At 44.9% G+C, this 20,730-nt stretch overlaps 1 protein-coding gene across 2 annotated transcripts in view; it reads right to left on the reverse strand.

The window, feature by feature from the left end:
• MCF2 (MCF.2 cell line derived transforming sequence) overlaps positions 1–20,730 on the reverse strand; it is a 43,568-nt gene that overhangs the window by 2,483 nt on the left and 20,355 nt on the right. For both annotated transcript variants that reach the window (XM_072334141.1, XM_072334142.1), the window contains 21 exons: positions 20,517–20,631; positions 20,018–20,137; positions 19,010–19,201; positions 17,945–18,136; positions 17,644–17,815; positions 16,053–16,141; positions 15,405–15,493; positions 15,102–15,168; positions 13,226–13,341; positions 13,046–13,115; positions 12,580–12,672; positions 12,160–12,252; positions 11,069–11,194; positions 10,047–10,268; positions 7,473–7,565; positions 6,446–6,524; positions 5,840–5,903; positions 5,495–5,601; positions 5,308–5,420; positions 4,755–4,867; positions 3,391–3,491 (listed from right to left, as the gene is read on the reverse strand). In XM_072334141.1, the coding sequence (XP_072190242.1) occupies positions 3,391–3,491; positions 4,755–4,867; positions 5,308–5,420; positions 5,495–5,601; positions 5,840–5,903; positions 6,446–6,524; positions 7,473–7,565; positions 10,047–10,268; positions 11,069–11,194; positions 12,160–12,252; positions 12,580–12,672; positions 13,046–13,115; positions 13,226–13,341; positions 15,102–15,168; positions 15,405–15,493; positions 16,053–16,141; positions 17,644–17,815; positions 17,945–18,136; positions 19,010–19,201; positions 20,018–20,137; positions 20,517–20,631 (2,426 nt within the window). The remainder of the gene's footprint in view (positions 1–3,390; positions 3,492–4,754; positions 4,868–5,307; positions 5,421–5,494; positions 5,602–5,839; positions 5,904–6,445; positions 6,525–7,472; positions 7,566–10,046; positions 10,269–11,068; positions 11,195–12,159; positions 12,253–12,579; positions 12,673–13,045; positions 13,116–13,225; positions 13,342–15,101; positions 15,169–15,404; positions 15,494–16,052; positions 16,142–17,643; positions 17,816–17,944; positions 18,137–19,009; positions 19,202–20,017; positions 20,138–20,516; positions 20,632–20,730) is intronic.

Below are 20,730 nucleotides of genomic sequence, written 5' to 3' on the forward strand. Positions count from 1 at the left end.
CACTAGCTTGCAAGAGCTCAGGCATTCAGCTATGCATTCTCATCAGGCAAATCAGAACCGTGTGGCCCAAGGTGTTATGTGAAGAGTTGCCTCAAGCTCAGCCAAGAGACCAATGCCACTGCCCTGGCCAGCCAGAGCAGAGGGTGCATGAGCTTTGTCCTATGGGCACTCCAAGTGAGGGGCAGCTTAGCACACACACACACTCTCACACATGCACAAACACGCACAGGGATCCCCTTAAGGCTTGGGAGAGAGAATGTGCCAAATAGGATGTTGAACAAAACTAGAAGATGTCTGACATATAGCACAGGAGGAGGAACCTGGCCAGACCTACATCACACTGCAAAGCGAGAGCACCGTGGCTGCCTGTATCCTCCCTCATACAAGTGGGTGTCAACACCTGCCCTGGCATGGAGCACCTTCCAATGGCTGCTGAGTGCTCCTCAGGCTTGGGTTCAGTTCTGCTCTATCTCATGCTCTCTCTAAAAGAAATCAGCCTCACACAACCTTCATGCAGTCAGTGGGAATCAGAAACCATCTCTCTCTGCCCAGATTTTAAAGGTCAGATGAAAAAGGCTGGAAATGCATTGGCCTCATTTTGCTCTGACGTGAAAATTCCAGAGCAAACAAAATGTTTCCTTTTGCTTGCATTTATTTACCACTGCTAAGAGAAAAGAAGAGCCAGAGCAAGAGCTCAGCCTCCACGAGAGGGGAGCTGTCATGCTCCTGCACTGTCACTGTGTCACTGAGATGAAACACATCACACACCTGTACTGGGTTTCAGCAAGATCCTCACCTCTGCTGTCCCCGCTCTCAGTTTGCTGAGCTGGGTGCTGCAGCACAGCTGGAGCTAACATGGTTTTCCCTTCAGTGATACAGGTGCTGTCAGTTCTCTGTATCACAGGAGTAGGTGGTCTGTATTATATAAGCAACCTGGGGACCTGCAGAGCTATTTTGCTTCCTGGCCTATTGTGGGAGAAGTTTGGACTCTAACCCACATCCCTGACATTCCAAAGGATGTGCATCTCACACAGGGGCTACTGTTCCTCAATACATACAGAGATCATTTTAGGCTTTAGCAAGGCATCTGAAATGAGCAACATGCAACCACTGTTTCCTGAGCAGTGCTTTCTCTGAGCAGAGTTCTCACCAAACTTTTTCCATTTTGACATCCGTGCGTTAACATCTGTGATACAGGACTATTGCTATGGCACACACATCAGAAAAGCACCACAGATTTGCACAGGAAACAAATCAGAAGGAAGAAGCAAGGATTAGTTTCAGAAGTTATAGCTAGGGGCACGACGGAGCAAAAATTGTTATTCAAAATGAACTCCAAGCCAGTTATCTTCCTCCCCAAAAGCCTCCTGGCTTAAATCCAGGCCAAGATTTACACAAAGTTTAATAAGGTTTTCTCTCCCACCTCTGCAATAGAGATTTAGACCCAAGTACCCTCTTTATCGGCTGCTGCACGGCATTGCCAATAGTAACCACTCATCCATAAGGCAAATTAACTGCACAACCAGCGAAGGAGTAAAGGAAAAAAGCATCTGTATTTTCGGGATTCATTTGGCTGTTCCAAATTCTGCTTTGCACAGAGGCTCTCCCTTGGCAGGCCTGGTGCAGAAGGACAGCATATTTACAAAGCTGGCAATGGCAGGGTAGTGGGATATTTACCCAACTCCTATCTAATAACTTCACATGGGCAGAAAAGCTTCCTGTAACTATAAGCTATTACTGACTGTGGGGACCGGGAGGCAAGCACTATCACAGGAACCAGCTCTGCATGCTTTCAGCTCCTGAGAACCCCCACAGAGCTGAGAAAATCTGTGGCTTACGGTGTGCCCTCCTGTGCCCACATCACTCCTCAGCTGCCCAACTGAGTCTTTGCTACATCAGGACTGGCCTGTCCTTCCTCCAAGGGAGGCTGGGTGGATGAACTTCTTGCAGAGCTGGAGCAAGAGCTCCATCTTCTGAAGAAGCAGAAAACAGATCCCACACCAGTCCACATCCCAGAGCACTTAATGGCTGTAAAATCACCCACAGCATAAAATGATCTCTGCACAGAAGGAACAGCTTTGCTAAATACAAAGGTGTGGCCTGAAAATCAGCTTCTAGAGTGCAAGTGCATGATGGCTGTAAGGACATGGCACTGAAAAGCTCTATGAATAACTCTAGGAAACGGAGAGAAAACATCCTACGCCATCCTACAGCGTTGCCTGAAGTGCGTGTAAAATTAGAACCGTGCCTAGAGACTGCATACACAATCAGCAACAGAGAGAATGAGCAAAGTCAGTCTTAACAGGGATAACCAAGCCTCAGCGTTGCTGCCAGACTCTGGTGACGTGGCTGCAAACACCTGAGCAGCGGTGTGAGATGCACAGCAGCAGCTTTCTGTGGCTCTGTCATGTGAAACCCTTCTTACTTTGTACTCAGTAACTCTGTAAACCAGCACTGAGCTGCAAGTCTCTTAGCACTGGGGGGTTACAATCACTGACAAAGCAAACCAGCATTCAAAGTCAACCAGTAACTTGTTTTCAGGGTGATTTCAGGGCTGAAGGAACCACAGGCTGTGGACCAGGACCCAGAGATAACCAGACTTCCTTTTTAATGGACAAAACCTTTGTGAACTTTCTGTGTGTTCTGAGCTGTTCCAGCCACAATCCCAGCCCCCCCATTTTCAGCATGGTAATGAAAAACCATGGAGTGGTGATACCAGATGCATGGCGAGGGTGATGGGCTGCTCTTAAGGCATTTTCTTGTGTCATCTGCTATTCTCCTTAATCTATGTACATTTACAACTAGAAAATGAGAAACGTGATTTTTAAGCCTAGAAGCCTTTCGCTAAAACCTGGTAACTTGTTTGTAAACTATTTTAATGACGAATTAACAAGCATCAACCAGCAGTGAGTGCAAGAGCGAGGCTTGGCCAAGCGCAGAACTGAAGCCTTCCTTCCACGTGCTTTGGATCAGCATCTTGTGCAGCACAAGGAGGTTTTGCCTAGGTGCATCCTATTCACACGGGGTTTGAGCTACAGCAGCAAGAAGGCAAAACAGTCATGGGAATCCCTGATCAGGCTCCATTTCTTCTCCTAGATCTTCTACCCAGTGCTCTTGCAATGAAACCTATGTTTTTAAGTGTTGCTTGTTTTGTTTAACTTACTAGTGCCTAAAGTCAGAAGTGTCTTAAGGTTCTAACAAAACAAAAAATCCACAAAAAAGCAGTATCTTAATTTACTACTTTTGCAGGCTTTTTTTGGAGTAGCTGCTTTCTTTTTCTTTACTGCAGAGGCAAACGTAGCCAGATTTAGTATATCAAGTGTAGTACAAATGGCTTAAAAGACCTGAATTGAGTTCTGAGATATTTCTGTTACACGTATTATATGATACCTGCAACTTTGGCATTCCGAAATCTACAATCACCGACTACTATCTGCAGACTGTGGACAGGGATCCAGCCTTCTTTTCTTCTGTTTAGGTTTTTCACCAACCTTTGAACAACAACAGTATTAGTAAAAGGAACAAATAAGCCCACAAGCAGTTTCGCATTGGCAGCAGGCACACTTTACACGGAAGTCAGTGCAACCAACAGGCTGCTCAAGTTAGAGGAGCATTCTAACAGGAGCTGTGCATGCATTTAAGAATTCCACCCAACTAAATTTAGGCAACTAATTAAAAAACCTTCATCAGGACCACAGTTGCCTTGGGCCCCTCTCTAGCTAATGGAGAGGAACAAGGCTCTCCGGAGCACAAGTAACCCTGCCTGGGATCTGCATCGTTCTCCAGAAGTGCCTGTTTCCCTCCACTGACTACCAATGAAGCCCAGGACAATCACTTTCCTGCTCATGTAGTGAGACCTGAGGTAACAAATACGTTTGGTCTGAAAAATGTCTGCCTGGCACTGGCTAAAACTGCTAGGAAAGGTGGTGGGCATGCAGCACAACTGAGATGCTTTCTATCTTCTTCTTGCTAACAGCAAACTGAATTTCCCATGAAGCATAAGGGATGTAGATGCTGGCCATGAATCCCCCAGTGGGCAGCTGTGCCTGTGTGTTTATGCTAAGGAGAGGCTGGCTGAAGAGAGCTAGTCTGAAATCAGCCTGGAAAAGGAACTACAGGCAGGAAACCTGGCCAAAATGCTGCAAAAAAAATCATAAGAGGGCATGCTGCCCTCTGAGACAATGAGATCAATGGTTCAAAAGGAAGGACAGGGGTATAGTAATTTCCTAGGCAATGCTCCCAGTTACAAGGAGAGAACAAGCTGTGAATTGCTATCCCCACAAGCCACAGCTTTAAATACAACTGAAAGATGGTCTGCAGCTATTAACCAGTTAACACTGGTTCATTACAGCCATTTGTGGGAAGAAAATGTCTTGTAATCACCCAATATAGCTATTAATAAACCCAGAGGAACAAAGCCAATGGCTGAGCTGGAGAAGGCACAAAATGGGCACAGAGCTCTCACTCAAACCACCCATTTGAGCTGGAAGAGCACTACCAAGGGGCTGCTGAGATGTCAACGTAACACAGCTCACCCACATACACCAATGGCAAGGGAAGTCCAAACACATTTTTCAAGGCCAAACCCGTGTGTAAGGTCCCTATACTTGGAAAGGGAACGAATTCTTTGGCTTTCCGGAATAGACTGAAATCTAATCAGAAGCTGCAAGGAGTGGATCACCAGGCAGCTGAGGCAGCACGGAACCGCCATGCAGGCTTTTAGAGACAAGGCCAAATGATCCTAAGATACCTACCACTGTCCCTCACCATCTTCATGTAAAAGCTGGATTTCATCCCCATTTTTCACCAGCAGATCCTCTGATCCTCTCCTCTTGCAGTCTGCAAGGGCTTTGTATTTTCCTGGAGACTGTGGCAGAAAGAGAAAAACATCATCTACTTGAGCTACATTCAGTATCACGCAGCCATTATTTCCGACTGCCGCAGGGAACGTGATAGAGCACTAACAGCTACTTTAATTAAAATTGTTTCAAGGAATTGAAACACCTCATCTGATACCTCCTCATTCCCCAAATGGAGATACAGAAAAATGGAGACATGGAGAAGATACAACCAGCATCCAGTGAAGCCTAGCAAAGCTATCTGCTACTATCCCTGGCAGTGTTCAAGAGGTGTCTGGATAGGGAGCTAGGAGATCTGGTTTAGGGGTTTTCTGTAGGTATGGTAAAGGGAGGACGGTTGGACTTGTTGATCATGTAGGTCCTTTCCAACCTTGTGATTCTATGATTCTACGCTAAAGCGACATGATCAAAACCCGAAGCTTTGGTGCTTTTTCATTTCTGTACTAACCAGCTGGTTCCCCTCTTCCTCTTCGGTGTCCGAGCAGTTGGAAAGGTACTGGTTACCCGACCACTCCTCCAGCCCCTCACAGATCTCCAGGGACTGTGACATTCCTGGCCAGCCTGCAAGACAGCATGCAGCTCAGATGGGGAACCCTGTACCCACACAGTCCCCCAGAGGAAGGGAGATACCATACTTCTGTGGGGTTTGCTCTGGGGCGACAGGAGCACGCTGTCTGATGGTACCGGGCTGGTGCGCTCTGAGTCGTTCTCTTCTGAGCTTATGGAGGCTCTCTGCTGCTTTCTGTAAGATTTAATACGTAGATATATCAGCTGTACGTGACAAATGAAACTAAACTCCATGAAGATTTGTAAAGCGGGACCAGAAATAATAGCGGTGCTTATTAATAAATGCTTTTCTGAAGGATCTCAGTGCCCGGTTTTGATTTTTGGGTGGACACAAAAAAGAAACCACAGCTCAGGTTGTGCTGTCAGATGAGGCTCACTGGTGCCCCCCACCCAAAGCCATCCCAGGGACTCACCCATCGCTCAGCTGGGAGGTGAGGTGGAGCTGATCAGTGCACGAGCCAGACTGCTGCTTCTCCACTGTGGGGAGGTCAGACACCAGATTTACATCCTTGTCTCTTAGCAGCTGTCACATTTGAAGCACTATTTTCAAAGCTAGGCCTTTCGAACAACTCTAATGGGTACTGTTTAGAGAAAACCAGACCTAGGGACTATTACAAAGAGCAAACTTAGTTATGATTAAGATGGTACGTTAGCACAAATCCAATAGCAAGCATTCCACTGAAGTCTATGGGACTATAATATGCTTAAAACAAGGCATCTGCTATGAATCTTGTTGAATTAAGCATATGAGAACAAATGTGAAAGAACTCCCCACGGTAACGGCAAGAAAAAAAAAGCCCCGTCCTTCTGTAATTCATTTCTACTTGAGCACCCAGGCTTCACAGCTCTAACTTATGTTATTTCCCTGTAATGTAAGACCTCACTCCAGCGTTGTGCTACCGGGTTTCTTCTGCAAATCAATTCTCTAGTGAGAATTAGTGGGTTTGAAGATTAGCAATGTGAAAATAGGGAAGGTTCTACCGCAGAGTGAATGCCACAGACAAATTGGTCAAATGTACCTTTTATGAGCTCCTGCTGCTTGAACAAGATTTTCCTTATTTCATTTAACCACGCCATCTTCAGATCTACTGTTTGGGCCTGAAAGAAGAGAGAACTGTCTGAATTTTGAATTACGAATCACCCATTATATTGAATGAATAGAACCTTACTTTTCAATGCCGCAATTATCTGAAATCCCCTTTCATCCAAAGCCAGCATTAAATTTAAAATATTCTGTGTTTTTTTTTTAAGTTAATGATCCCACCACATCCAGGCAACACAGCAGAAAGGGTGGAGACGTTGCTGCAACCCAAGGAGTGCAGGCAAAAGCACATCTGAGCATGCATCTATCTCCTTTTTAAGTGCCCAAAGGGCCAAATCTATCATAGAACCATAAAACGGCCTGGGTTGCAAAGGATCGCAATGATCACCTGGTTTCAAACCCCCTGCTATGTGCAGGGTCACCAACCAGCAGACCAGGCTGCCCAGAGCCACATCCAGCCTGGCCTTGGATGCCTGCAGGGATGGGGCATCTTTCTAGCATGATAATCTTTCATATGAAACATCTGTTTCATCTCTGTTTACCTGTCAATTGTACAGAGGGAAAAATAAATAGGATGGTACCAGGCTACTATTCCATAGGCTGGTCAAACTGCTACTGGAAGGAGCATTGTGGAAGCTAAGCCTTCACTCTGGTTCCAGCATTTAACTGTAGAAGAGCATGTGCTTGTGTTCATTAAAGCATGAGGCCCACGTCCCATCTCAGTTCATGTAAGCTGTTAAGCACAGTAAAATGTCTTTTTCAACTCCTGATCTATTTGAGACTGCTTTTAGAATTAAAGGCTCTATTTCCAAGGACCAGCTCTGTCTCCACTTTCACAGCCCTGTACTGGATACTGAGGAGTAGCTACTGGGACAGCTCTGTGAACAGAGACATGGGTGAAGAGGAAGAAGGAATACAATGTCTGTTAACCTTATACCCCAAGAGGATCAAGAGGAGCCCTTTCCATGCCGTTTGCAAACATTCAGACCTCTGAAGCTACAAACCTGCACAACATACACCTCCTCTCGTCCGCTGTACCAGATCTCAAATTTCCTATGGTCCCCTTTCACGTTCTCAGTTATTCCAACCGCATTCATCTGCAAAGAGAAAAGAACCAAAAAATGAATCCATATATTTTGCACCGCGCTGAACTGGGTGAGAACAGCTTTGTTTAACACATTTCATCTATTTTCATTTCAGCAGCAACTGGAAGTTGTTATCTGAGTTATTCCCCCCAATTTCCATCAGCTTGCCTTATTTACCAAAGCTTTCATATAACCACCAATAGACTCCAGGGGAATTTCTACTCAAGAATCAGTGGAACAAACTGGAAAAATGAAGCAAGCTGCTAATTAGCTTTCTTCATTTCTTTGCTGGTATAAATAGCAGAGCTCCTGTGAACCTGCAAGAAAGCTTTTGCCTCCAGACTCAGAAAGGAAGGGCACTGAACAGGAAGCAGCATTTTCCAGCCCCTCTTTGTCTCTCACTGTCGTGCACGATGAGGTTTCACCACTGTCTGGAGGTCTGTACTGATGATTAGAACTGATGGCTGGCTAAAGCCAGCGACCATTTGCCCATTTATAGATTCACACATATCTGTTCCTATTTAAGAATGCACCAGTTAAAATCTGCAGCACAGCCTTGCTATGAAGGCATTGTATCTCAGAAGACTTTGGGCCTGTGCAGAATAGTGCCACAATGCCACAGAAAGCGAGATCAGGCTCTACTCTGACTGTAGGCAAATGTAACGCTGCAATGTTGAAAGGGCAACCTAGAGAGCACTCATCCATACATTGCCATTCCCAGTTCTGTGCTGCCCCTCTGGGTTGACAATTCCAACTGGTGCCAACTATAGAACTGCCCAGGCATCAGAACACCTGGAATTTTAGGTTATCCACTACAAAGACATGAAGGAAGGCACAAGAAATAGGTGTTTTTACGCCACACTGATTCACATTGGAGTATTTTAAAATACTTCCTCCTTCTGAGCAGGATTTACTGTCCCTTCAGCTGCGGTTTGCTGCAATGCAGATGGAGGTGGCTGAGCTTAATGCTTCGGGATGGCATCCATCTGCATCACCTTCCACTGTGGCAAAAGGCAGACAGACCTACCTGCACTGCAGCGAGTTATGAACCTGCACGCTCTAAGTTACTGAGTATCAGCTGAAGGGATATTTATTGCTGGCTATTTTATATAACACTTAAAATATCACCTCGTTTTTAAAATCCCCCTGTTTGGGGGAAGTTCGGGGGTTTTGTTTTTGTTGTCTCTACAGGTGTCCAGTTACACCGCTTCTATGGAACAGCTTTAATTCTGAATCCCTGCAAAACATTCTTGCAAGGAAAACGAACCTCATGACACCATCATCGATCAACCTGAGCTCCAGAAACGTGTTTTTGCCCTCATACAGCAATTCTGAGCACGCGTGTGTGCAGGGATGTAAAGCTTCAGCATCCAGGCATTCTCTAACCACAACTTCTCACCTGGGCAATCCAAAATGATGGAAAATGAGTCCCTCCTACACAAAAACTGGCCGCATTGTCTGGACTCTCGAACACAAGATTTTCTCCCCTGAGCAGGTTTCCCCGTGCTGCCTCTTCAGGTCTTTCAAAAGCACAGACGGCAAAACAAGTACTAAACAAGTACTACAGGGAAAACAAGCTCCCCAGGAAGAAAACGATGCTGTTTGGGAAAAGTGCCTTAAGTAGCTCAACATATGGACTGGGATTTGTTGTTAATACACAGTTTGTAACGTGCACCGGAGCTGAACAGACTTATCTACTGTAACACCCTTGGAAGGTTTCTGACTGCTGGTGCCATCTCTCTCCTCAGACCCCATGGAGATCAGGGGACTCACAGCATCTGGGCTCCAAGGCTCAGCCTCCAAGTGCCCTTTTTTTCCCCCCACTCTGTGAGGTACCTTTATTGGCTTTTTTTACTTATCAAGAAAAACGAGGCAGAGTACTGAGACAAAACGCTCATGTTACAAGTGCTCATCACACGCAATAAGCAAGAAGCAGTTTGGGATTTTTATTGACTAGAGCTGGCATTTATAGGCTTGGGATAGTTGTTTACATCCCTCCTGTTTAGCCAGAGGCTGCTCTCTTTGCCTTATAATTGTGCTTCTAGCTGCAGCTGGAGCCTACTGAAGGAGAAAGGCATAGGAAAAGAAGAGGAGTGATACCCCTCCTCCTGGCTGTGCAGCAGGAAGCTGTGCCTCCTTGGTGTCCAGGGCCATGAGGAGCCCTGATTCTTCCAAGGGGCTGGGCATGACAGCAGTTCATGCTGTCCATTTCATGCTTTCAACCCCTTGTCCTGGAAAGTGGACTAGGGGAGGGAAGAAAGCACATTTCCACCCCTGGGACTTGCCCAAAGCACTGCTTCTCTGGCAGACATCACCCCATAACCCACTACATGTTACTACATCCACCAGCCTTTCACAGCGCTTCTGTTTGGAGCATTATAGTCCTTGGTAGCAGAAACCAAGCCACCGCACTACTGAAAATACACTCTCTGGGTTCATAACATTAACAGTTTATAATTCCCACGGCAATGGCCTCAAAGAAAAAATCCTTACTTTTAGAAAATGCTTAAAACTGTACGACGAAGTCTTATCATATCCATCTCCGTGATCCTCTCGCTTCTTGCAGAAGACCAAGGCTTTCTCATACAGGAAGAGATGCCTCTGCATTGGCTTGAACCTGGCAAGATCCTTCATTTTTGTTGGACCTTTTCGGTGTCCTGTCCAAACACTGAAAGATCCTTGCATCAATACTTTGCCTAGTTCACTCAAGTCGCCCTGGGGAAAGTATGACAAACACATATAAAAAAGATTACGTCGATTAAAATGTAGGAGGACTGTACAAACAATGAAGGGCAGTGGGGCCAGCTCTGTTCCAAGGCACGTCCCTCTAAGAATAGGCCTTCCTGGAAGGATCAGATGATCTTTGGGAGTGACGGCATGGTGCCAGGAGGGAAGAAGAGGTCTTGGACACAAGCCTACAGTCGGTCTATGCAAAGGAATACAAGTCAGTAACTGGAGGGTAAGAAAACTTGCCAGCACCTAGGAAAGGTCACATCAGGGGTTCCCCCACATCAGTGAGATGAGAGCTGAGCCTGAACTGAGGCGGTGCAGAATGGGAAGAAAAGGATTTTCAAGTAGGCCAGGACTGCAAACAGCAGCTTAGCCGTCCACTCAGCCCCTCCTGACTCCCTAGGAAGGACAGCCACTTCAACAGGCAAGGATCAAAACCTACTTCAGGGTGTATTTAATTAAAGGTTGAATGAGAAATACTACAAAGACAGCCCAGCTCAATTATAAGGTGAATCATTTGAGAACTAAGGTAGATTCTGGAAAAATGCTCCCAGGAACCACAAGGTGGCAAGTGTGGGAACTGTGCAACTGCACGTATCGTTTGGATGGGAATAGATTCCAAACTCCTGAAATCAAATGAAAGCCTGACACCAATAAGCCCCCTGGTGCCATTCAGGTTGTAACTGTGCTAATGTGGTTTTTAGTTCCTACATCCTGGGGCACCATCCACATCCAGCGTATCAACCAGCATTGTACAAGTTCTCTAATTACCAAAATCTACTCACGTCATATCCTGTTATTGAAATCTGATGCATAGAGTCATTGACTGATTTTAGCAAATCCAGCATTGCAACCAGAGCTTCTTGAAGTTCTTGAACTCCATCACAGCTTGTGCTGTACTTTAACAACTCCTGAAAATAGAAATGGAAGAGCATGTGCTTGCAATTGAACAAAGCAAACTTTCTTCCAGCTCGCCCAAAGTTTCCAATGCCCAAGAGCAAGCTGCGCTCCCTGAGTTTCTTTTTTCACATGACAATGGAAAAAGCACTCATTGTAAACCGGTCAGTATGAGGTGTGGAATATCACCCGAACACGTCCCATTTTCTCTGGGTTTCCCTAAGGACAGCATCAGGTTACAAAGTGACATCGCTCTTATCTAAGTTCTTTGTGTCGCATTTTTCCTGCTTAATAAGAAATGGCAAATATGACTCAGGTTTGGCATCAGCTGCTAATATGTCACAAACGCATTCAGATGAGTTTGCAGTAGATGACTGTCTTTTGATTGGCAGATAGAAGGAAGATCTTATAAATCCTGGAGCCTTTAAGCCAATAAGCAGAAGACAGAATTGGCAACCCTATGACTGATAGAAAATTACTCTCATTTCATATCTCCTCTGCCCATTTAGAGCCTCATGTGAATTCATTCCTCATTCAAGAAGCTGGAAGGTGAGATTCAACAACCTTCAGAAGCCACCACCCCATTTCTCTATAAAATGGGAATGGCACCAGTGCTCTGTCTCAGAAAGGAGACAAAAGGATGAATGCATTAAAGACTATGGGCACTACAACAACCCAAGCAGAAGAGATGAATCAATACAGTATCCTTTCATTCATCATACCCTTATGGACACCTCTGGATCATTTTTCTTCCCTTTTACATCTCTGAACAGATTCAGTTCTTCTCCCCACAAAAATGACGTGTTAAAAGCACACGCTCCTTCTTCAGGTATGAAAAATGCCAACCGTGCTGAATGTCACTACGGAGAGCCAAGCTAAGCAACATGTAACCTAAGGCTTGATTTAAACTTTAAGTGAAAAATACAATGGAAAACAAATCTCTCTCCAAATGCCTTTTCAAAAGCAGCTTATGAAATACCTTCAGAAGCAACTGATATTTTGTCAGGCGCTGCACTGGTTTGAGCAAATAGGAATCCAGCCCGAGTTTGTGCTCTAATTTTCTTTGGCACTCCTGAAACAAAGAATTCATATTAGGTAAGATACATGTTATCAATCTGTAGTTATTCTAACAGCATGAGCGGTGTGGTTTGAAGACTTCAAAGATTCCATGTCAGAATATCCTATAGTTCATATAACGAAAGAGATTTCATAAAAAAAACATGTAATATAAATGGATCTGCCTTAAGTTCTTTGTGTACAAGAAGCTCCAGCTGCCATTTTTGTGCTGCTTTCACACAGTGGTAAACAGAACACACTGCAAAGACGGTGGAGTGCTGAGGATGGTGTTAAGGACAAGTGCCCCAGGATGATGCTGCCTTGAGAGAGACTGACAGCTCACCTGGAAGAAGGTGCTCTCAGAGCACTGCCTCCACAGGGACTCTGAGCGGGGCTTGTTCTGACAGTATTTCTCATACATCTGGAAATCCTCTCGCTGCAAAGAAAGCCAAAATGCAAGTCAGACACATGTATGCAAACCCACTGGGCAGCAAAACAGAAGGAATACCTGAACTGCAACGTGCTTTTATCTCTGCTTCCAAGTGTAACATCTGAAAGTCACAGAGTTCAAGTGAAAGAGTCACTGCTGGGAAGCAGAAAGCTCCTTGCAGCAAGCCATGGTGTAGTCATAACTGCTGCTTTCCCCCATCTGCTGCTGTCCACACAGTTGCATTCCCTCCCTTGCTGTTGGAATTACATATCAGAAGCACCTCATCCAACTGACACAACTGAAATGTTGAAGAGTGCAAAGCACAGCAGAAACACTGGCCTTAAAATGTCTGTCTTATATGTGAAAATGAGTCACCAACCCTGTCTAGGAAACAAAATCCCACTCTCTCGGGTGCTCCCAGGCAGCTTTCCAAACTGTGCAGGAATATTCTGCAAGAGACAGGAGAGACAAAATGCAGCCGTGAGAAGGTACTATTTGGGTACTTCATCATTACAGGAAATGGGTGAGGCAAAGAGGGGCAGGAGAGCCAGCACCATACTTGTTGTGGAAGTCATATATCTCGGGCATGTTTCCAAAGAGGACATCCTTCCTGTTTCTCAGCACGGGAGGCATAAGGATGACCATGGCAGGGTTATCCATCTCAGCTCTGTAGCCCTGCAGGATGCAAAATGGGTTAATTGCTCAGTTTTTCAGGCTTTTGCTTGACATCTCCCCAAAGGCAGAGGACAAAGGGATGTGAGCAGACTTCCAGTACAATCTACTTCATTTCCAGTTTCTACATCTCTTTTCTGTGTTTCTTTTGTTCCTAAACACCCATCTTTTAGCACGTCAGCCTTCGGTGCATAGGCAAGTGGGGCTGTGATCCAGCAGAGAATGGCATGGGACAGCTTTCCTGGGGTGAGTGAGTGCTGTGGAGATGTTCTGATCACAAAAGACAGACTGCAGTCACTTTCTGCTCACTACAGCCCAACTGGTTCCACAGGAACACTTGTCTGGGTCAAACACATCTGCTGTTATGACCCTGGGACACGAGAGACAACATGTTTGTACAGAACGTGCAGTTAGAGATGCTGTCATGAGATCCGGTGTACAAGGTGATTTGTTATAGATGCAGAGAAGGCTTGAGATCAAATACCAAAATCAACGGGCTTTTTGCTCTTGCACAAGACATGCTGAGCAGCAGGATCTTGCTCTCCTCAATTCCCGCTGCCAATTCCCCTATTGCCCCTCTTGCCTCTTGCAATCATGGCCTCCCAGAAGGAAGCCTTTGCTGCCAACTGCTGGGTGGAATTAACAAACAGTGCAAAGCTCTCCACAGGAAAATGGCATTATTACACCAACACAAAACCAGCTATCAGACGTGGTAAATATCCTACATGTAGAAGAGGAGGAGGGCAGAGCCAGCACTCAGGGCCACCTCTGTGAAGAAAACATCAGGAAGCTATTGGCAGCAGCTCAGTACAGTCACTATGTGCTGTACAAAACTGAGGTCAATTTATCCCAAGTAGCAAATGTTTGCCAAACCATATTTAGTATGTACAGCATATCGTCTTTGGCTTTTCATATTAATCTCTTATACTAATTATGGTCTCAATCAGTATTCCTTCCACTAAGCAGGCATTCTGTATTCGATTAAGGATGCAGCAGAAGATAAGTAACTGGAAAATTAGTCATTTATATTTAACCACTTGCAAGGAGGCTTCACTCTTCTATGGAAGTGTTACCTTCAGACAACTTAGCTTGCCCTGCCCACTGTCCTCTATCTGGACTGGACACAGAAATAATCCCACATACCTGCCAACTGCTTTATCAAGTGCAGTAACTACCTGCAGCTGAACAGATTTATACAGCACTTGCTCTCAGGTCAGAGAAGTGTAATCAGGATAAGGTAATTAACAGCGACTTGTTTTATTCATCAGCAAGTGGCATTGTGGAACAAAATACTCATGTCTAAAATAGCAGTGGAGAAATTAGAATCTGCTTTCTGGAGTAAGAAATGCGCTTTATACATCTACAAACCTCAAAGCATTGAGACAGAAACCTTCCAAACACAAAACACAACCTTCTCTCATCTCCAAAAGGTAAAGAACTGAGGGAGTAGTTAAAAACACCAGCTCTTTGTACATATTCACAAGCAGTGATAGAGCTAATTACCAGTGCATGTGTGTACAAACAGAAGGTTTCTTCCTCATTCTGGATGAAAAGTTCATCCTGACACCAACTGTTCCTGCAGATGCCTCCTACTTAGAAATAAAAGGGAGAAGACTTGAAGATTCACGACTTGCTGGGGGAATCTGACAGTTTGGTAGGAACCTGTCCTGTCACGTTTCTGCTTAGTTCGACAGAGCTGCAGGTGCTCTTTTGTGCAAGTCACTGGGGAGCAACGTGAAGAGCAATGTGAAGCAGTCACTCACCGTCAGAACAGTGAACAGTTCCTCTACATACACTCTCTCGGTTTCTATAAGCTCGTTTATGACATGGCTACAAGAAAGTAAAGAAGAAGAAAAGTATTATGCCTGCATCAATAAACAACAACAACAACAACAAAAAAGCACAGGCAGTTTGTGCAAGCCCAAAACACAGCGTGACCTCACTAACAACCAATGTAGGGATGACAAAACAGGCAAGAAAGCAAGAGCGCTATGACGTATGCGGATGGCGGAAGGGCTGACAAGTAACACATCATTCAGAGTGATTTGAACAGGGTGGCAGCTTACCCTTTCAGTATATCTAAGTTGTCATCGCTGTCTGAAATAAAAGACTGCAAGGAATTCCGTTTTTCCTGATAATCGTGCATTACTTCGATCTGGAAAAGAAATGGGATGGACCTGAAGGAGCTACAGAGAGGTCACTGCAGAGGCAGGATAAGCCCAGCCCTTAGCAGAGCTACATGAACCTTGGGAAGGATGAAATACACTGCCTTAGAAGGAATCCTCTGTGCCACTCAACTTCAAAAGAGCAAAGCTTCTACCGGGTAGCCAAGAAGTCATAGAACTTCTTATGCTGTGTAATATCTGGCAGTGCTGACAACGTTCATTCATGTAGAAACCAGAGAATGGTCCCCACAGGGGAAATATTTGACATCTATTTGCAAGGCTCTGCAGCCACACAGTTATGCAAATTCAGGGAACAACACACAGGAGAACCATATCTGTTACTTGGCAAAAACAAGCCAAGATAGAACTCAAACACTGGGTAAATCCAAATAAGCCACAGGGCTAAAAAAGGTGAAACGTTTTTAAGATTAAAAGAAAAAACCAACAAACTTCCTTCACATCCCAATCTGAATCCGGTCCATTCTCCCCCATTTTCGGATGGGTTCTCAGTCTATAACACCCCTTCAACTTTTGTTAGCTCTTATTTACCTTGCGAGAACTTGGAGTTTTTCTTGATGTTTTCTTCCCAGGGAGAGAGAGGTCAAATGAAAACTTCAAGCTGGAATTAAAGTCCACACCTGGGGTAGAAAAACAAGAAATAATCATTCCATTACGTCCATCTACTGCGACTTAGATGGCTCAGAGAGTAACTTTAAATCATGAAGAAAAACAGGCTATATTTTAAGGGTAAGTGATTAGTTAGCAAAGACTACAAACAAAGTGACTCATCAGACAGGGCTTCAAACACGGGGCTAATTTGAAAGAGGAACTGGGTGTCCTCAGACCACAGCAAGAAGAAAAAGAAAGGAAAAGAGGATAAAAGTGATGCACCCAGAGGTGGTTTGGTTTCAATCCGTGCCATCGAACTCACACATCTCAAAGCGCTCCCGGTGGAGCCCAGCGTGTGTCTCTAACATTGCGTGTCGCCCCAGCAGGACAGCAGCATTTTGATGTTTTTGTGTTTTCAGCACAGCCTATCCACACTAACTCATCATAAACAAAGCTGTATTAAAGCAGATTGTCGGTGTCTGACCACTTTATGCAGTCAGCTCGTGGAATTTAATATTCCCACAGAACAGCGTATCCCTGGTTTAAAATATACCAACACTGCTTTAAAGTACTTCTGAATTCTGATACATAAAGGGCTGCTAAAGATAGAAGTTTTAATGATATCATTTAATGTGAACATTGTGCCACATCCCATTAACAAAATGAAGGCAGAACACGCAGCGACCTCGGTTCAACCAGAACTGGTACCTTTATGGGTATTAATTATTCCACAGTTGGGATTTAAGGATGACATTTTCAAAGAATCAAAGGGAGTTAAACATCCAGCTTGTCACTCATGTTCATGAGATTCAGCTCCTCGTGTATCTAGGCTCCTTTGCGAATGTCAGTCTAATTTTATGTCAGCTCCAGCTCAAGACAATTATGGAGACTGTCACCAAGAACAGTTATACAAATAGGCTTCAGGCTATGGAATAGGCTAACAAATTTAAATGTTTCCCCCCCCCCCCCCCGTATCACTGGTTCACCAGTTCATTCAAGTAGATGCTAGGAAAACAAGTGGAAGCAGGCACTGGTTTCAACTGACTTTTTTCAGTGAGCAGCAAGTGGAAACAAATACCAAGCAAGCAGTCCCACCGAGCCAGCTGGAGCTGTGCTCCTGCACAAGGAGTGCAAAAAACCACAGCATTCATCTTATCAAGTCATCTTTCTCCTTTCCATGTGGTCAACTCTTAAAAGCAAGAGAACATCCTAAGATATTCGGTAACATTAAAGTTCAGAAAACTATTAAACACCCAGGAAACCATGGCAGCCCTTGTCATAGCTGGGAAGCACACATGGAGCCAGCTCAACGACACCGAGTGATTCATGACCAACCAGTCCATGTGTGTGAGGCTTCCACACCTTCCACACCCCATTCTTCAAACAGAAATGGGAAGCTAGACAGAAGTTGGAAAGCCAGTAAGTCATATAATACACAACTCTATAATCTGGAGTAAGCGCTGGTCAGCTTCTCACATTGCGTTGCTCATCCTGATAACGATAATCTGAAAGTAACATGGAGATACTTTACCATGTTTAGGAGAAAATAAGGGTGACTTGGATCGTGGTGGGTTTTCTGGCCGAGGGGCCACTAACTGGACAGGACGCACATGCTTATCCAACAGCTTCTTGAAGCAAGACTGACGGTTCTCAAACATGCTTCGAACGTTCTCAAGCTTCACCTGCACTGATTGTATCTGGCACTGTAGAATGAAAAAGATCTCTGTGATCAAATAACTACTGATATTTTGCACTTGGAACCAAATAACGCTGCAGTGCAGTCAGATTTTGATTTTTACTTGGGTAACGAGGAGTTGGGGGTATTTGCTCACCTTCAATTCAGCTGTTAAGACTGACTCAAAATCATAGTGTAGGGATTGGGGATCATAGTTTAAGTAGGGCGAGGAGCTTTCAAGAAATCTTTCTATGTCCTGGAGAGCTTTCTGAGCACCTTCTTTGGACTGGCACTTGTCCATCTGCTGGTTGGCAAGCAGGTAGGCACCCTCATCACAGCACTGCAGGGCCTGGGGGAAGCACAGAGTAAGAACCCTTAATAAAATCAAGGCATCCATGACAGGTATTATTTACCAGCTCCTTATTTGCAACATGGAGCTAATCGGTACTCCTGAAAACCCAAGGAGCTACTGCATTTTAACCACTAGCACCACCAGGAGTACAAGGAGCCCAGGAGAGGACTCTGCCCCACAGCAGAGATGCTGCTGACAAATCCCCACAGATTAATGCAATGTTGTAGTGAAGAATGCAGGGGGGAAGGGAAAGTTTCCTAATTATCCTAAACAGTGAAATGGAACAGGGTTAGACTTCATTGCTTTTCTCAGCAGCCTCAAGCACACTCTATAGTTGTGTGCCTTCTGGCCTAATTAGCATGAATTTCTCCAAATGTATTTTGGATGCTGATTAAGATATCAAAGAGCAGTGGAGCCACATGACTCCACTTCCACATTAACACAGAGCAGCTGTGCCTATCTACCAATCTGTCATCTTATTTTGAAGTCGCTTCTGTTCATTCTTAATAAATTGCTAATTAAAAAACACAGGGTTTATTTGAAAGCATCACCTCTATTGTACTGGGTATGGAAACTTCAGAAGTCAATTCACAGCTGGATGAACCATGAAAGTATGAGCAACAGAAGCTACTCTCTGGTGCTCTGAATTGCTCTCTAGAAACGCCTGCCTTTTTCTACTGACTATTCACAGCACCAGCACACACCTGTTTGCTAACTTAACCAACTAAGTGAGGCAAAGCACTCTCCGGGCTCTGAAGGAACACCTGCCTAACACAAATCACCGAAGCAAAGCTGTGAATTGTAGATGCTACCACAGCTAGTGGAGAGGCCAACCATCTGCATCAGGGGCACCGTATCTCCGAGCTCTACCTGCTGAAGGCGAGTATGAAGATCCAAGGTCTTCTGCAGCCTCATCTGCTTCCTTTTGATTTCGTCAGACAGGACATCAGAGTGGTGCCGCAGCTCGTTGCATTGCTGGCAGATTAAGTTGAGGGCATAGTGATGATTTGCTGCTAGCTGGTGTCCGTGTAGTATCACCACCTGAGCCTTCCCTATCAGATCCTTTAGTGAAAGGAAGAGAAAAGATTGCATGCTTACTCTTGCAGGCTCTTTCTGCTAGATCTTGATGCAAAGAACATGCCAGCTTGTCTGCAGCTCCTGGTGAGTGCAGTGGTTGCATCTTCCCAAGGACTGGCTTTCTGCTGCCCGGTATGCCTGGCTATTTGTTCTCCCTGTCTCTCTCAATAAAGTATCTTTCAAATGGCAAAAAAAAAGCCTTAGGCCTTCACACTAGGGCTCTCAATCTTAAATAAACCTCTAGGGGCTGTGTCCAAATCCCTAAGGACTTCTCTATGGCCCACTAGTTAAGCGCTGCCCTTTGCAGAAGTCATATCCTCAGTGAGGCTCCTGTGAATCATCTCACTTCACTCTCCTTACTGCTGCATCCCTTAAGCCTTCCTCCTCCATATGTTACATTGAAATCACAGACGCTTAAAGATAGCAACTTTTTTGCCTCTCCATGTGCCTGGTAACAAGTCTCTGTCTATTAGCACCGCTAAAAGCACTTAACATATAAATAATTCTTCTTCCAGCTCATTAACTCCCACACTTCCCCTATGTTCAGACATTTATCTGCACTGGATTCTCATGGTGGCTCAGCAATTTATTTTAACTACGATAATTAAATATCCTGTTCCTGGTTTTCAGTGCGATCACAGCGTCGCTGCAAAGAGCGCAGAGATGGGAAATCAATCTTTCCCTCCATCTACTTCCCAACAAACTGCACCAGAACAGGCCATTTTAGAAAACACCCACCGCAAGAACGGAGCGCGCCTCTTTTGTATCATCAGTGCCCCTGTCTGGGACAGATGTACTCACCTGAGCCATACCATCAAAATGACTCAAGTCCTTCAGCCTCTGTTTCACTTGGGAAACACCGTCTCCAGTGTCAGGCACTTCTGCTTGCTGACCCATTAAAAATTCAATGGCATTCTTGACCTAGACGTGACCACACAGATAAAAAGACTGCTGCAAAATGATGCAAAGCACAGACAGAAAATCGTTCTCGGTCCAAAATTAATCACACTTTAGGCGACTGTTAAATCCAGTAATAAAATCAGTTTCCAAGAGCTAATTTCCACGTTCAAAGGTGCTACTCTCAGGTAAATCTATGTGGCTGTAGGGCAGTGATACCCAAATTAGCTCTGAATGAGGAAGAACTGCAGTCTTCCCAAGCGAGCTAGCCCTGCTAGCCAGAGTTAAGGAGCAGCAGCATAAATTAAACACTCTCAAAATAGAAAGCATTAAAATCTCTCTCTTTCCTCCCCCTCTCCCCCAATCTTCCTTCTGCACGCAGAAATAGTGTCTCTTTTAATACCTCTTGAAAACTTTGCTCAAACTTCCACAGTTGTAAATACTGCTCCATTTTCAGCTGATGTTTCTCCCAGAAGCCATCAAAAGCCGTCTCCATCTCCCGCAGCTGCCCGAGTAGCCTCGAGTACAGAGAGAAGGTGGGATTAGAACAGATGGACAAACAGATGGATAAGCTCTAGAAAGACGGTCTACTCAGCACCCCAGTTCAACTCTCCGGA

This window comes from Excalfactoria chinensis, chromosome 4 (assembly GCF_039878825.1).
Source record: "Excalfactoria chinensis isolate bCotChi1 chromosome 4, bCotChi1.hap2, whole genome shotgun sequence".
NCBI classification, from domain to species: domain Eukaryota; kingdom Metazoa; phylum Chordata; class Aves; order Galliformes; family Phasianidae; genus Excalfactoria; species Excalfactoria chinensis.